The 19,045-nt window shown below is 35.7% G+C and overlaps 1 protein-coding gene across 1 annotated transcript in view; it reads right to left on the bottom strand.

The window, feature by feature from the left end:
• Positions 1–1,341: 1,341 nt before the first annotated feature.
• LOC144436920 (cell cycle checkpoint protein RAD17-like) overlaps positions 1,342–19,045 on the bottom strand; it is a 32,674-nt gene continuing 14,970 nt past the window's right edge. Inside the window, exons 5-15 of the mRNA XM_078125786.1 lie at positions 16,733–16,872; positions 16,113–16,291; positions 15,045–15,114; positions 8,388–8,499; positions 7,227–7,445; positions 6,283–6,365; positions 5,553–5,699; positions 4,583–4,732; positions 4,150–4,270; positions 2,944–2,995; positions 1,342–2,775 (exon numbers count right to left, since the gene is read on the bottom strand). Of these exons, the coding sequence (XP_077981912.1) occupies positions 2,586–2,775; positions 2,944–2,995; positions 4,150–4,270; positions 4,583–4,732; positions 5,553–5,699; positions 6,283–6,365; positions 7,227–7,445; positions 8,388–8,499; positions 15,045–15,114; positions 16,113–16,291; positions 16,733–16,872 (1,463 nt within the window). The 3' untranslated portion in view covers positions 1,342–2,585. The remainder of the gene's footprint in view (positions 2,776–2,943; positions 2,996–4,149; positions 4,271–4,582; positions 4,733–5,552; positions 5,700–6,282; positions 6,366–7,226; positions 7,446–8,387; positions 8,500–15,044; positions 15,115–16,112; positions 16,292–16,732; positions 16,873–19,045) is intronic.

Here is a 19,045-nt window from a genome sequence, read left to right as displayed (position 1 = left end):
AACACACTAAAGTAAAAGTCGATAAGTACAGAGGGTCAACCAAAGGCAGATGGCACATAATTATATTACATGTAACAGTTCAGACCTGGAGTAAAAAAACACTAAAAAAATAAACACTATCACTTAGGACAATGGAAGGATTTTCAGAAATATTTTCAGTAAAGTGGAAATGGAAATTTGAAGCATGCAATAAGGTATAGCATATCAGTATACCATTTAGTAAAAGCTGTGTGATGGAAAGAGCTGATGAATATGAAATATATTCCTTGTGTTGTGATAGTGCATGCAATCATTGGAATCGGAGAGTTTTTGCTCTAAATGCATTTTGACATGTTTACTGAAACTGATTTTTGCACATAGCAGAGGAAATGGCTAATTTACAGTGATTCTGGTCCTGGATACGCTCAACTTTCTACACATTTAAGATACTGGTATTTTTTGGACCAAAAAACACAAGTACCATTCAACTCTGACATTGATGTATTATTTCGTATGTGCGATTTGAAGGATTTTAAAATCATTCAATTGTTGTTACATGTATTAATTTGTTAACAACTTTGGTGTTTTTGTTGTTGTTATTGTTGAAAAAGGCTGACCAACTATAAAAAGGTTAAGTTTCCCATGTATGAGGAGTCATGAAGTCAATTCATTTTTCAGGTACCCCATATGACCCACATTATATTTTCAGATACCCTATGCATATGTTTTCAAGTACCCCCCACAAATCCCCCCCCCCCCCCCAACAATTTTTTGTGAAAGCAGACTTATTTGGTATTTACGAATATTCAAAAATTACCGTCAGCACCAGGTGTTTGCACTTAGAAATGACACTTCCATTACTGTGCAAGAATGAGGTAGCACATGTATATGTCCAGAGATTTTGCTTCTAGTTTATGACACTATAGAAAGTTGCCGTGACTGTAGATACATGTAATACAACCATGCCCTCTCATGATCTGCCCATCCTGAATTTTCTGTCTTCTACTTCATCATATCTCTTTAAAATTTAAATAGAAACCCGTCTGGAGTAAATTTTCTCATGTCTTTTTAGCATTTGAGTTTTATTTGTTATCAACAGCGGGACAACTCAATAGATCACAGGGCCCCAGGCTTAGTAATGTTTACAAAAACAAACACAACAAGCAAACAAGCAAACAAGCAAACAATCAAACAACAACAACAACAACAACAACATATCCTATGTGATTTAGCTTACAAAGTACTCATACACACTTTGTGTGAAAAAAAAATCTTTTATTTTAGAGTATCTGGAAGCCTCGTTTTTAATAATATTTTAGACTCTCTATACAACTAGTACTACAGAAATCCTTCAAACAAATGGGAAGGTATGAAAACAAACATGTTTCTAAAGTATTTCTCTGATTGTACTTGTCTCAAAGATCCAGTTCTTGGTTCACTTTGTATGTAACTTACTGTTAAGCATATTGCAAAAAAAAAAACAGAAACAACATCTGGATCTTTCAGGCTATAGTTGTACCCAATATGAAACTTCTTAAAAAGAAAGAAAAGTTTTCCTCTGTATAGTTCGTACAGCACCCTGCCTCTATACTTCACTGAGAGTTCACCATGGCTGACACTACATATACTAACCATTGTGCATATCCATTATACATGCTGATACCAACTTTTTGAGGAAATATTTATTACCCTGGGGTGCACTGATTAGAAATATGCAGTTATAAAACAGCAAAACAAAACAATTTGAAAATAATCTCTGATTATCTACCAGTTCTTACTTAGATTGTTTACTACCTGGATCGGTGACACTGCTACACTGGGTCATTATTGTATATTTTGCTACAGGGGTCACTGTCGTATATTTTGTTACTCTGGGTAACTATCATACATTTTCCAAACTGATTCCCAGTTTGAAATGGTTACCATTATAGGCATGACAGTAACTAAGGGGAGCATAATCACATATCCAGCCAGTTAGTTTTGACTTGAAGACAATCTGATTTATTTGTAAGTTTATATCAATACGTATGCATTTGCAGTGTCTTTTTTTTCAGTATAGTGTCTAGCTCTCCTGTCACATGTGGTCTAGTCTGATGTTTGCCAGGCTGACCACTGAGTCTGACAGGAGTGTCCTTACACTTTATGACAGCTTGCTGCAATACCTGTAAAGAGTAGGACATCTCTCTGACCACCTGGAGTAATATATGATTGGCCAATTCTTTTCTTTCAACCATCTGGGTTAGTATTATCTGATTGGCCAATTTTTCATCTTAACATTTTCATTGGTGCTTAGCACTATTTCAGTGTCAATGCTATTTCCAATTCTCCATTTGTCATAAAAGTTCTCTATCACGAGTTTACAAAACTTTCGTTGACCATCTGGGTTTGTACCTGATTGACCAATTCCTTTTTCTTAACATTTTCATTGAACTCTGATGGGTGTTATTTCAGCGGCAATGCTATATCAAATCTATCAGTCTCAGAGTCATCTTGATGATTTCTTTATCATCACTCTGACCACCTGGCACATCAAATTCTGATTGGCCAATTCTCTCTTAGTAACATTTTCATTGGCTCTTATGGCCGATATCTGTGTATTGCTACTATCAATCATCAAAGTCCTCTATGATGATTTCCTCATCCCCACTTGGACCACCTGGGGTAGTAAAATCTGATTGGCCAATGCCTTCTTCTTCTGTGTTTTTATTGGCTGCTGCAGGCAACACCACATTATCATCATCATTGTCTTCTTTCAGACTGCCGACATCCTTCTCATCAAGTTTTTCATGCCATGTCCTGTGGAAAATAAATGGATACAATTTACAACTGTACACAAATGAACATTTTCCTGATAATTCTTCAGACTGCCAGATTGCCATACATCTTACATTATAGTTCAGTCATGTTAACAATGAATGACTTCATATCTGAAAAGAATATACAGGTTACTGAAAACAGACGTACCTTGTTGGATGTCGTGTAAACTTACATACTTCTTGAATAAATGATATTTGTCCTGAAAGTAAAAAAAGAGTCATACATTTACAGTTTAGTGAAATGATGAACATTCCTGACAATATCTTAAAGACAGGAACCTGAATAATGCAAGTCTTTTGAAATTTCACCATAGTTGTACACACAGTTCTATTTCAGGTCAAATATGCTATAGGGTGGAGGTGTCACTCTGTAGGATGGTTGGATGGACTGGAGAGGGCGCTATTACAGTTGAAATGTCATCTGGTTAGCAAGCAGTTACTTGTATCATTCAAGTCATGTTCAGGCAGATATGATCAACAAAGGTGGCTCTTGCAAAAGATTATAATTAATGTAATGTCCTATGCTTGAGAGCTATATGGCATAAAATGAGTATATATTTATGGTTGAAAGCAGTCTAAAATGGGTTGTTCCTTTGTTTGTGTTTCAAAGTGTGTTTTTTGTGTTAGTGTACATGAATGTATGTGAATCTGTGTGTGTGTGTCTGTCTGTCTGTCTGTCTGTCTGTATGTATGTATGTATGTATGTATGTATGTATGTATGTATGTATGTATGTGTATATGTATGTATGTATGTATGTATGTATGTATGTATGTATGTATGTATGTATGTATGTGTATGTGTATATGTATGTATGTATGTATGTATGTATGTATGTATGTATGTATGTATGTATGTATGTATGTATGTATGTATCTGTATGTGTATATGTGTGTGTGTCACACTACTACCAACAGTGTTATTCTGATAACTTATACTATATCTGCTAATACCAATTGAAATTTTGACATCTACACCAGTCGGATGACTTCCACCATAACTGCAAACTGTGTGTTTATCATTCCTGTACAGATGTGACACATACTGCACTGATAACATCTACTCACAACTATTGCCTTCAGGGACAGGCTCAGACATACATACATAACATAATTTTATGTCCTAAGTACTCACCTGGGTGTGCTAGCATCTTTGCTATAAAACAGTCATAAAGTACTTCTTTTTGTTTAATCTTCAGTGTCATCTATGACCTACCTAGTATAGCAGTTCTTAGACCGTTTCATAATTTAGCATAACTACTGACTGAAATATGCAGCAACCCCCATCCCCCTCCCCAGTTCTCCCTTCCTCATTCTCATAAAACAAATTTATGTGACAATCGCTGACATGTCTTACCTGGATTATTGAGTGGTACATTTATCAATGCTAAATATGGCAGTAACTGGGTCTGTAAATCTGTTGGAGTCCAACAATGACCACTAAATAAATGTTTGGCTGTGAGGGCGCCATCACGATACTGTCAGAAACGATATGAAATATTAAGAAAGTTGAATTACAGTATTTCATGGATTACATGTCGAGTAATGTTGTGTGGCTTCATCAAAATTTCAGTTGCTTTGTGTATGTCTTAGTACATGCCTGTGTGCACTGCTATTGTGTCACTCAGTGGGGATGACTGGTCAGCTTTGATAAGGATCTCTTAAAAAATATGTACGTGTCTCAGCAAAGTGTTCATACTATTTGGCAAACTGTTGTAAAATAAACAGTACAACAAAGTACAATTGAAGTGTGAAATGATAAAGATTGTTGTATAAGTATTCAAACTTACTTTTCTGTTAACCTCAAACCATTGTGGTTTGTGCAATGGTTTCCAACCTCCCCCACCACTGGTACTACCACTTCTACCTCTGGCACTGTTACAGTGAATAACACCTCTAGCTGCAACACATGAACTGTACTCTCTGAGGGACGACCGACTCTAAGAACAGAGAAACAAAACAACAGTGTTATTGTTACAGTGAATAAAACCTCTAGCTGCTACACATGAACTGTACTCTCTGAGGGATGACTGACTCTATGAAGAGAAAGACAACAACACCTCTAACTGCGACACATGAACTACACACTCTCAGATACGACAAACTCTGTAAACATAAACACAACAACACCTCTAACAGCGACACATGAACTGTACTCTATGACAGACAAGTAACATGAAATATAGTTATAGTGAATAAAATGGAAAGGGACTACACAAAATTATATGATACTACTTGAAATAGGGGAGGGGATGGGGGGGGGGCATTTTTGATAGTGATCGTTATATTCAACACCACCTAATTGTTTCAACTAACTCATATCAGGAGAAATGCAAAGTTGATAACTATAAACATCACAGTATTGAATATCTGAGTGGCATGACTTTCACTCTGCAACAAATCAAGTTCAACCTATATAGCGTAAGTGCAATAAAATCACCACACCATAAACATCACATGGCCCTAGTGAATTCCATTACAGCTATAAACTACAGCGAGATCATAAAAATTGATTTTCTGATTTTCACCATATCCATGGAGAATAATTAAGGGTTTTGCCTTAAATATAACCACATAACTTCCTGTGACTTGATTGACAAGTAAAAACTCTAATATATTTTCAATGTCAATTTTCATTTATTGATTTTACATTAACAATGGTGCCATGTGTTTCCCTTGTGGGCCATGAAAATATTCACAGTGGACAAAACATAGGAGATAACACTGAACACAACGATACAGCTGATAAATTCTACTTACAGCCCAGTCGATAGTTAGATGATCAGCATCACTCAAGTAGTGACTGGCATCTACAATGTCTTCTATATCTGTATAAAAATCTAAATAATTTTGATGCAAGTAAGAAGTGAAATATTCACTGCTAAGGTGTGTTCTTTCAACCACATCCTGGAAAATAAAATAGACATAAAAATGATCAACTCATTAAAAAAAAATTGTATTATGTTACATATTTTGAACCTGCCAATGTACACAGTGTCACACACACACACACACACACACACACACACACACACACACACACACACACACACACACACACACACACACACACACTGCAGACACAAAAATACAACCTTGAAATACTTACACTATAATGTTTTTGAATTACTAGTCTTATATACTGAACTAAAATACAGGCTAGGTTGAACACGCTGAAATGAAAATTTGGGTTTTTTACACTCTGATCACTCTACATATCACAACAACTCACATCCACATCACTGTTTCTGCAGTCTTCGAATTCTGAGTCAAAATGCTCTAAATCTGCATTAGTTTTCCCTGATTTTTTTCATAAATTAGTCTTATGGTGGTATAATAACATTTTCCACTATTTGTCACTACTCATCTAGGGACTTGTAGTGACAAGGCCCCTTAGTTCACTTGAATTTTCCTTGGCAGAGGAATAATTTCTAAAATGGTCTGACTCTCAAATCACTTTGACACTGAAAACTTCATAGTCTATCCTTACCTCTGGTACAAAATTGAGTGGATCTCTTTCATGTCTGGCTAAGTGCGGTGGTAATGCTGGTTTATCTTCTTCCTTAGGATCTCCTGAATACAGAACATAGAGATTACTAGATTACAACATGCTATTTAATAGTTGGAGATGAATTTGTTGTACAAATGTCTTGAGCAAATTCTAATCAAACAGAAAGTTTAGTCACTTGTCAATAGTTGGAGGGAAAATATAAGTGTCAAAATATGGGGAAAATTGCTGGGTTTTTTTGTTTATTTTTTTTGTGGGGTAGAGGGAGTGTATTTGTTCATAAGGACATGAAAGTCTATGGTATAAGCCAATGTGATTAGATAGTTGACAGATCCAAACATAAGGACCACAACCACAGCCAACCAAATGCTGAGATGATGGTTGCTAAAGTTTCATGATCACAGGCAAAGACAATAAAATGGCATTATGCTCATATTCTGTTAACTTTAATGAATCAAATGACCCTGGTCTAGGCTAAATGGCATGTTCCGCTTATAGGAAAGATAAAAGATTTCATGGTTTGGCCACTAGGAGTGCTGTTCACAAGGTGTTTGGTGGCAGGAAGTGAAGGTCAGATCATTATTGTAATGTAATGTAATGTAATGTAATGACAGGAGATATGTATGTTGTTCCCACAATACTATTTTATTAAGAACTTCCAGTATTCAAAACATGCCTAACCACTATTGTAATGCTCTGTTTAAAAAAGAGAGTCCTTTGGCACACATATCATTCACTGCTTTGTGCAATGCCATACAACCGGTGGTCATGACAAAAATTTTATCCCTCAGTCACTTTGCCAAATCTGGTACGCCTCTTGTGGTGGTTACCTGAGAAATGGCAGGAACTTCAGTAACTGGAATACAGCGTATTCAGAACAAACAATGAGGAATTTGAATTTTTAACATATGTTTTCAACTACATACGTTTACAATACAGGATCTTCCCAAGGGCTCTGAACAAAAACATGGAATGGTCTCTTCCGCCAATCGCTGGCATGTTACCATGACTACCACTCTCATCTTTATGTCTGGAGTCTTTCCTCTTGGCTGTAGGCAATGACTTCTGTGGTTTCCCAGAAAAACTCTTCTTTTTTGTAAATGACGGTTTTGCAATACTTGCAAAGTATGAAGCAACACTAGGATCTGAAAGAGAAAGTTATCTGCATTATAATCTAGTAAAAACTATCTATGGTCATTTGACCTGATATGGCTGAACTCCAATTATTACATGTTCTCAAACTCTATGTACATTGTATTCGGACACATATTTTAATCACACAAATTATGTGGCACATGAAACATTAACTAATTTGATGTATACCATATATAAAACAGAACAAGTCTTTTCTAATACTACAACGATTTCTTTGTAAGATTTTAATGAACGTGTGTTTGAGATTGAAAATAACTAATATATTTTACAGAGAGGGGTCTTCATATTGATCAATATTCGCTTCTCTATCAGCACTAGAGGGCGCCAATCAATCAAATGTGTTTTAGCCTATCTCATGGAGATTCTGCATTCTTGAGTAAATATATAGCTTACAACTCTCACTTACTATATAAGATATTTGTTTTTCCTTTTTGGCTTGAATGGCACAATACTACATGTAGTGTGCATAATTGAAATCCTGATGCAGGGGCTGATTTTAATTGCCTAAATACTAAAAATGAGTATCCATAATATGTAATTTATTCACATTATTCTACTTGAGATATATGTAATCATACTTTACAATTTGAAAGTTGAAAATTAAATGTTTAGCCCAGTATGTCACACATACCTACTTAGGTTTGAACCCTACAATATGATCTATGAATGGCCTTCTCACATCTTACATGGAGGTAGAAAATTTAAATGACAGAATGAAAAAAATGTTTCAATTGGCAGAATTTTGCATGTGAAGCATGTGGCAACTGTTGTGTGGTGGTGTGAGAGGGGTCCCCCCCCCCCCATGGTTCAGACTTTTTAAACTCTGAAGAACCTGAGGAGACAGACAGACAGACGGACAGACAGACAGACAGAGACAGACAGACACACAAACTAATTAACACCCAATCAAAAGACATATTGAATGTGCTTACCTTGAAGGCATGTAAACTGCAAAGCATTAATAGCACCTCTGATATCACCTGCACTCACTGACACTAACTCTTCTAGTGTGTCTTTGGATGGCATGGTGAACGTCTTGTGTCCCTGGGATACAAAATGACAAACTTAATGCACATCATCATCAATTCTATGTTAAATTCTCAAGTAATGATAACTCTTAAAGCCGCACTTCACCACAACTGGATCACTTTTTTGAAACTCTTTTGTTAGATAAAATGACTTAATCATAATGTCATACACACTGAACAGTATTGAAATGCCAGTGGGTAAACATATTTGTGTAGCAATATACACATAGTATGGTGCAATATATCCAGTTGAATTGATTTTTGGGTCCGTTTGGGGCTAAAATTTGGTCATGGCTGCTTACTGGTATTGTATGGGAGTGCCTGAAGCCGATAACAAAACATGTGTAAAAGAACGCTGTGTGTTCGGAAACAATCATTACAGTGACGGCTAGGCATGTTTTGATTATTAGCAGTCACTCAGAGTATGGCAGCACAGCAACAACTTGTCGAATCATTTGACTGAACACATTACCAACAATATACCCTTAGATACATCCTTGCCAAATTTCAGGCTAATCTACCCATTAATTTTGGGATTTAATTTTTTTATAGCAAAAATTAAAGTTTGACCCTAACTGCACATCTATGATGTAATCATTTTGATTCAAACAATTTTTCAAATGAGCATCCTAAATAATGTCCATGCTGAATACAAGGGCAGTCACTCTATATTCAAACACAGCTGTCCATCACAAACACTTGTCTCTGTTATTTCAAAGGGTAAATAAAACATACAGTGTATGATGCAGGTAGTTGTATCATAACACACTATACCACATTTTCTAGACAGAAAATCCTCTGTACACACATACATTGTTTACAGTAACACTTGAGTAAACAGGAGGATTTCATGATTTTATGTTTCATAGCATAGCAGATCTCTGGGAAAGCATACAAGGAACATACACATACATTGTTTGATCATTCACATGTTCACTAGTTTTTGTTCCAACATCAGCATCTCTGATGGCACAAAGCATAACTTCATACTACATGCTTATTACTATGTATGTCTATGAGTATTCCTGCCCAGTTCAGTTGTGCTAAACCCCAGAAAAAAAAATGCCACCAGACCAAATAGTATTTTCATTGCATTCTAAAAGACCTGATTACCACACACACACACACACACACACACACACACACACACACACACACACACACACACACACACACACACGCGCACACACGCACACACACACATCTGTCTGTTACTTCAATACCTGATTCAAGCATAGATGTTTACAGTAATTAACACAAATAGTTTTATCAAAACATGCTATATATATCATTTGGGGTTCACACCCATATATGTCCTGAATAATTCTTCATCTACACATCTCCAGAAACATCCCAACCACCTTTCGGCCCAATTTGCCCAGTAGTTTCGGAATTCATTATTTCTGACCAAGAAAATCACATATTAGACCTAATTTGCACATCACTGATGGGATCATCATGTCACAGACAAATCTTTATCTATACATCCCTAAGAGCATCTCACCTAATTTCAGACCAATCTGTCTGAGTTTAATTTTTTGGGTCTTTTATATATATTTTGACCCTCACTGTGGTGCAATCATTTACATTTGAACAATTTCCAATCTATATATACACCCTAAGTAATGTTGCGACCCAATGCCAATGCAATTGGTAAGGCAGTATTTGACCTTAAGTTGTTTTCACACAGACACATTCAACTGATCAGTTAAAGCCAACTTTAATATTATGAATTAACCACAAGTGGGGACAGGTGAATCGAATCCAATTCAAAATTAGATTATGTAACGAGAACAGTGTTATTAGTACAAATAGTGCATAGTAATTTTTTTTATAACTGTCTCTGTATATCATTACATCCGTAGTAACAGACAGACCTGATCAATTTGCAAGTGCTCATTAAAACATGTTTAATAGCATCATAAAACAGAAGTAATTACACTATTCCTTCACCTAATAATTAACGACACAGACACCTGGAAAACTTTTATCTCCATTTCATAGAACAGCATGTAACATGACATGTCTAGGGGGAGTAATGACAAATTAGAGACAACTTTACGACTTTGACCTTTGGGGACACCATAAAAGATACTGTTTTACTACTCTACAACTTGTGATAGTCATATCCAATTGAGTATAGTTTAACATCAGAGTGTCGTTGTCGTAAAACTGCCTTGCCATATAAATGTCTTTGTATGCCAAATGACATGAAAGTATGCAATTACATTTCTTTAATCCAGTGAAATAATAACTCTTGTCTCAACAAATTTGATCACGATTGGACCTATGTTTTTATATTTTCAATGATGAACAATTCTTCACATACATGTACACGGGATAGTTTAAGACTCTTGATAGCTTAGAATCAAAGCCTGAGCTGTACTTGATTTGGACTACCCACAGCTATGACTAGAAAGGTGCTAATTGTCTTCAAACCTACAACTACATTACAAGTTAAAACTGCAAAGGCTCAGTCGCCACTTAGATATGTCTAAGTCCATCATGATAATGACAATAATAATAATAATAATAATGTTGGTCTTTATATAGCACTTTCTCATTCTGTGCTCAAAGCACTTTACAATTATTACTCCTGGCACGGATCTATAGCGGCACAAGGGCCCTTCACTTCCTCAATTCCCTAGGGAGTGTACAATCCATTGCAGCCACTATAGTATAAGCGCATAGGATTAAAGCATTCACATTGCAACCTCTATCCTACCAGGTCCCCAATTATACAGCTGGGTTGACTGAGGCACACTCATGGTTCAAATCTTGCCCAAGGACTTAGCCATTCAAAAACACACAATTGCATACTTTCTTGTCATGAAATATATTCAATGATTTAGTTTGTGATAACCATTGAACAAGGTACTTATGTGTGCATTTGACAGCTCCACTCTCTTCATTGTTCCAATCACAAGGCAAAGCTCTCTGACATCATCTAGCCTATCTGTTGTCTTGAAGGACTAACATTGCTGCACCATTTCAGCTATCCTATTAAACCGCTATTTTGATTTTTTGAAATTTCGCTTGATCTCCAAGTCTACAAACACTCTTTAGGTCTACTCGTCTACAATGGCATCCCTACACAGAATCTGATTGGTCGAATACATAATTAGACATATTTCAATTGCACAATCAGGTCACATGCTGAATCCATAATTAGGTGTCATCATAAATGGGAAACAGATTCCCCAACTCTATTCTATGTTCAATATTTTGCACATGTGGTTTTGGTAGAGCGTGGCTTATGATGAAATTCACATGACCAGTGTTGAAAGGAATAGACACAACTAAAATAAACTCAATTGATAAGACCCCTGTATATAAAAAATGACACTCTCGACTTTGGAAAGTTCAATCCAAACAATCCATGCCAAGTGTGGTATCTGATAATAGGAGGTTGTAAAATACAAGCTGCCAATATCTAGGCTGACTGTTACTAAGCACACTATTTTATATAGACAATGTTACAATACAATGGTTTGAACCTTAGACTCAGATTGAACACAAGACATCTATTTTACAACCTCTTGTGTATCAGATAGCACACTTTGCCATGATTGTTTGAATTGGACTTTCCAAAGAATGTAATTGTTTATATACAGGGGTATATCACAGTTGTGTCTATTCCTTTCACGCTGGTCATGTGAATTTCAATGTAAATACCATGGTGATACTACCATATCTGAAAACTGTTTGTAGACTTGGCGGATGAGCGAAATTTCAAAAAATCAAACTGGCAGTTCGGATAGCTGAAACAGAGTTAGTCCTTCAAGACTACAGGTAGGCTAAATGTTATCTGACAACAGCCGGTGAATTTTAAACCCAGTAAGCATCTGTTCCCCTTTTTCAGACAATGTTTCTTTTAAAGTAAAATAATAAAAAAGCACAATTCTAGGCATAGTTTTGGGTAATAACCCAAATCAACTACAAGTGGACAACTTCTACCTTAGCCTGTATGATATCCCAAGGGATTGGTCTGACATTATATTTTCTATTTTTTTTTTTTTTTTTTTTACAAATCTGAGATTGTATGACAGCTTTTTGTGGATTTGTCTAAAACATAAATATTTTAAAACTGAAGTTCCAATCCTATGAGATCTCCTAAGCCATTGTGTTACAACTCAAAGGAATACTTGATTGGCTTCTGGGCATGACATTTTGAAATCTGGAGTGAAAAAACACATCTCAAACCAAAATACTCCACCTACGTGTGCCCAAGATGTGCTAGCATGGAGAATTGCTGTAGGTTACAACAACAACGCCCATCATGTATGACACAGCGTGGAGAATTGCTGTAGGTAACTGGTTACAACAACAACAACACATTATGTATGACACAGCATGGAGAATTGCTGTAGGTTACAACAACAACAACAACAACAACAACAACACAACAATAATGCCCATCATGTATGACACAGCATGGAGAATTGCTGTAGGTTACAACAACACACATCATGTATGACACAGCATGGAGAATTGCTGTAGGTTACAACAACAACAACAACAACAACAACAACACAACAATAATGCCCATCATGTATGACACAGCATGGAGAATTGCTGTAGGTTACAACAACACACATCATGTATGACACAGCATGGAGAATTGCTGTAGGTTACAACAACACACATCGTGTATGACACAGCATGGAGAATTGCTGTAGATTACAACAACAACGCCCATCATGTATGACACAGCATGGAGAATTGCTGTAGATTACAACAACAACGCCCATCATGTATGACACAGCATGGAGAATTGCTGTAGATTACAACAACAACGCCCATCATGTATGACACAGCATGGAGAATTGCTGTAGATTACAACAACAACGCTCATCATGTATGACACAGCATGGAGAATTGCTGTAGGTTACAACAACAACAACACATTATGTATGACACAGCGTGGAGAATTGCTGTGGGTAACTGGTTACAACAACAACAACACATTATGTGTGACACAGCATGGAGAATTGCTAAGGTTACAACAACAACAACAACACACATCATGTATGACACAGCGTGGAGAATTGCTGTAGGTAACTGGTTACAACAACAACAACACATTATGTGTGACACAGCATGGAGAATTGCTGTAGGTTACAACAACAACAACAACAACAACAACAACAACACACATCATGTATGACACAACATAGAGAATTGCTGTAGGTTACAACAACAACAACAACAACAACACACATCATGTATGACATGTAATTGCTGTAGGTTACAACAACAACAACAACAACAACAACAACAACAACAACAACACATTATGTATGACACAGCATGGAGAATTGCTGTAGGTTACAACAACACACATTAAGTATTCTGATGGCAGAGGGTGCATAACTGAGTAGATCATGACGTGTTCTTCAGGACGATGTTTTATAACTGCGACCCAAGGAAAGCATTTCAAAATGGTGAGCTAACATGTGGGAAGGGTCTTTGGTAATTTCTGTAGCTTTATTGAATTCTTGATTTCCATACAACAATTTCATGTTTGTTACATTCAGTACCACATATTTTGAGTATGGTGTTGACAACTGTCTCTAATTTGTTAACATCTGAAATAGTCAACCCTCCAAATCAGTTTGGGAACCCCAGTTACTTTAGCAGAGGGTGGATGATCGTAAAATTTGCACAGATTTGCATTTATTGTAACTAATACTATCCATTACAAAAACACAGGTAAGTGTAAGTTTACAAGTCAGAACTACTATCATACACTTGTTGGCAGATGGAATACAAGGACTCAAGTCTGACTGTTATCCTACCCTCTCCATCCAGGGAAAAGCAAAAGCAGGAAATTGCCCCCAGCAAATTTATAGGCTTACTGCCAAACTACAGGATTTGACTCATCTGCTTGTAAAATAATGGTGTCAATTTTATATACAGTTAGATAATATTATACAACACAAGGTACAAATATTTTGAATATCCCTAATAAGCATCTGCTGTCAAATATGGCGGCTATCACACAGGGCCTTTTTAAAAGTGAGACCCATTTATTTGTGTTTTAAAATCAAACTGGTATGACTGGTTTTCAACTCATTTGATATTTTCCAAATAGTTCTTAAACTGATTATATTTGAGAGTAAGAAGACAGGGGCTCAAAATTAAAGGTAGTCTCGCATCCACAGACTACCAATTCGTGTCATGGGACTACCAATTTGCAGCTGGTAGTCCATTTGGGCTACCACTAATTGTGCAAAGATTTTGAGGAGAGAAGATTTAGGAACATTTTGTCTTTGATTTTCAGTTCAGGAATAAAATAAGGGACTACTGGTCACCACCTTTGGGTGTACAAACTTTGAAATTAGGAAGCCCACTGAGATTACAAAAGAAAAAGGTTAATTTTGGCTCCTGGAAAGAAAGGTATTTTTTTAATGTCATTTTGAAGGGCATGAATAAGTGAGGATTATTCAAAGCTGAGGGGCCTCTGTCACAAAGATCTCTTCAACAAGCCATTTGTGACAACAATAAACCAATTAGAGAGTTAGACTTAGAATTCTTGTCCTTATAGATATAACAACTCACCTGATTGGCTTCATTCTGAGATATCTTGGTTAAAGTTTTCATCAAACTTGTAGGCGCTACAGGATTAAAGCTGCAAAGGATAGAGACAACAATATATAATTATGTTTAGGTTCATCCCTCTGGAGGGGGAGGGGCTACTCCCCTTATTTGAATATATGTATATGTGCCTCCCTTTGGTCTGTGGTCTGTTTTTATCGAGCTGAAGAGTCTGAAACAAGGTCTACTTTGCATTATTTTCGATTTTGCTTGGTTTAATTGTGGTCCATTGTCCTACCAAATTATAACTGCCATTTATTGCCCCACAATGTTGCCTCCTAAGGAAAATGTATTTTGTCTAAACTTTCAGCTTTTAAACACCTGTAATGGTCTAAAATTGGGGAATGATTTTTGGTCAAAGTGGGTCTAAAATGGGGTCTGGGGTTTCCAGCACTGGCCACACATCCCTACCAGAGCTGACCACTGGTACCGCCCCTGGGGGTTGACATGCACAACATTCCTGGTTGTTAAATGTTCAAAGTTGGAAAGTTTACTGAAACTGGTCATTGTTACATGATTAGAAAGATATTTTTTACTATTTGTCTACTTTAAAGTATGTCTTGTGGAAGTCTTGAGTTCAGCTGTGTAAGAATGTCAAAAATACGAATTTTCTGGTCAAATAACAACAACTCATTATCAAGAAGCCCAGGAGAAGAATGTTTGCTATCTCTAAAACAATGTTTCCTCTGCTTTTCTCTACTCAGTGACAGCTATGAATATCAAAGTATGAACATGACACTTGGCAGATTTACTCTTCACATTTCTAATTCTATTACTGGTATTCCTTTTGTCTGTAACTTCTCCCCATTTGTAAATGACTTTATACTGTACCTGATTTTCTCCACACCTATTGACTGCTATTAAAATACTCAAGTATGTAAATGACTTTATACTGTACCTGATATTCTCCACACCTATTGACAGCTATTAAAATACTCAAGTACGAAAATGACTTTAAACTGTACCTGATGTTCTCCACACCTATTGACAGCTAATAAAATACTCAAGTATGAAAATGACTTTAAACTGTACCTGATATTCTCCACACCTATTGACTGCTGTAAATCTTTAGGAAATAGATCTCTAATAGCAGATTCTCCACCAAAACTATCACTGACAATAAATACCAGTGGACATCTCCCAGTCGCAGAGTATTTCCTTAAAATATCATGAAAACTATAGGAATCCCTGAAGAAAACATTTGGCATATCCTGTGGTGTAACAGGAAGAAAAAAAATGAAAAAATGAAAAAAATGAAAAACCCAGAAAGAAATTAGAAAAAAGTACACCCCCCCACCCAAAAAAAAAAAAAATGAAAAAACAACAGAATTAATCAATTAATTAATACAAACATATAAATCTGTTTGACTTGTGTGGTCTACAAATGTTGTGTCAATGTGTGTGTGTGTGTGTGTGTGTGTGTGTGTGTGTGTAAATGATATGAAAGTGGGGAGAGTAAAGAACACTTCCAGTTCAGTGGTACACATGATGAAACTTTACAAGTTGAAAAGACAATTGGTTAAACTGACTACATGTAATCATGTTTCACATTCATCTGTATATGAGAAATTCACCAATTCAAGTAAATTAGTATAGTTAGTGCCCAAATCATTTTTTTTGTTTACAAAAAGTGATAGTTTTAAAACACTTACTTCAACCAATATAATTTTCTTGGTAAGACCTGAACTGTTATCAAATATCTGTAGAGTATTATATCTGTTGGCTCTCAGAAGGAAATCCTGGAACAAAGTCTGCTGTGATTCACTTGTAAAGCCACCAATTGGTATAAAATCTGCATGACAAAAGAACAAAATGAAATTATTATTCCTTTTCAAAACATGTGCTGCTTGCTACCAACTTGGTGCATATGTGGTTCATAAACAGTTCACAAGCTTAAAGGGGCACAAGCTGAGTTTGTAGGTTTTGGGGGCTGTCATTTTTTCTACATATTAAACGATACTCACAATATTCAACTTACTGAGGTATACTTAACCATCACTTTCAACTAGCTTCACTCAAACATGGTACTAAGATATGAACTTGAAATGATTCCATGACATAATTTACTATACGTATCAAAAAATGTACAGAAACTCCATATCATACAATTGACAATTTCTACAATGACATAAGTATTTTCACTTGAGTGCAAAGGTTATAAACTCAGTTTGTTCCACTTTAAAGGGGCATAATTCACATCTGCCAGTTTTCTCTGTATTATCATTACATTTGTACCAGAGATTACTTGCACTGGTGTGCACGCATACTAGTGGTATTTTCACTGCAATGCAATACCAAAACATTATTGCATACCAGCATACATATGATATGCAAATGAGGACAGTTGTTTGCTACACACGAAATGATGTGATCACGCTGTATGATTTTTATAATTTTTTATGGGAATTTGCCATTTCCAATAAACATATGTAATTTACTAAGAGAAGTCCATGCCACATGAGTTTCATCGAGTGTGGTTACTCTGGGGTATTGACACTTGTGCTTGCAGTGTTTTCTGCTGCATTTCACTTGCATTTCACTTGCTAACCTTGTGAACGTATGGGCACAGAGAACACTGCAAGCACATGTGCAAATACCCCGAGTATGCAATATTCACACTCACATGTCATGGGGTTCTATTATATTACGTTTGTTTCATTTGATGAAGAATTGCAATCTGTTAATCAATGTATTGAACCATGTTTAAATAACTGTCACATCCACTCTAACTGTTTGGAAGTAACCTGAAGACATCATTCAATGGATTAGTTTTTGGAGCACCCAAAAATTGCTATTAAATTCTACTGGGTGATTTTACAGTTATGTCAAGTCACAGATTAACATAAATATACAGGTACATGTAATACTAAATGAGTAAGGCAAAATAAAAAGCAAACGTGTGTTTCTGACAACCTGACCGACCCTAGTTTAGACCCCAAACCAAAACATTTCAAACAAAGAGATAAGACTTTTTTTTTGTCTTCTTGACGTTTATGCATGTCTAATTTCTTTCCTCAATAATGCCCTTACATATTTCATCAAAATTATCACAGAAGGGGTATTGTGACCGACATTTTGCTTGGTTTTGCAAGTCAAAGCAATATTTTTCAAAGATAAAAACAATTAAAAAGAGACAATAAAATCCTGACTTACCTACCCTATTTTCTCAGGCCGTTTTCGAAAACACACACCTTTTTAATTTTTGTTTTGTTTTATGAAAAATATGGCAAAATATGGTGTCACATGTTACAAACATATATTATCACTTTGTTGTGAAAGCAGTGCAAGGCCCATACCTCAGTGTAGGATTTATTACCATATATATTAAAATTGCAAATGAAACCTACATATTAACAGTTTATCATTTTAAGTGCTATTTCACCAGCATGGGGTTTCAACGGTAATTAATTTCTTCAGAATACAAAGTTGTATTTTGCAGTTTCTATTAATTCTTAATGAGTATGATGCAACAACTGTAGTTACAGCTAATGCAGTGTTAATCTTTGTCTCGAAGTGAAACTTAAAAAATATTCACATTCATAGAACTATCATTTTAAGAGCTATTTCACCAGAATGGGGTTTGTAATTAATTTCACCAGAATTAAGTGGTTGTTTATAGCAGTCTCTATTAATTCTTAATGAGTATGATGCAAAATATGTAGTTACAGCTAATGCAGTGTTAACCTTTGAAAATGAAACTTAAAAATATTCATAGAGCTACAAAATGATAATTCACTAATAAACGAATTAACAGATGAATTATTGGCAATTTTGAAAGCTTAATTCAATTTTATTCCAATTAATCTACACTGAATTTAAACAGATTTCAATTCTCAAGTTTTATATCAATTTGGAAAAAAAATGAGTATATTAAACAATGTTAATTTTGTAAATCTAAATTTACAATAAATTACGTAATTATGACCATTGCAGTCTTTCTCCTTCTAATATTCACTTCCATATGA

This window comes from Glandiceps talaboti, chromosome 6 (assembly GCF_964340395.1).
Source record: "Glandiceps talaboti chromosome 6, keGlaTala1.1, whole genome shotgun sequence".
NCBI lineage: Eukaryota > Metazoa > Hemichordata > Enteropneusta > Spengelidae > Glandiceps > Glandiceps talaboti.
This window is presented reverse-complemented; position numbering and strand designations above follow the sequence as displayed.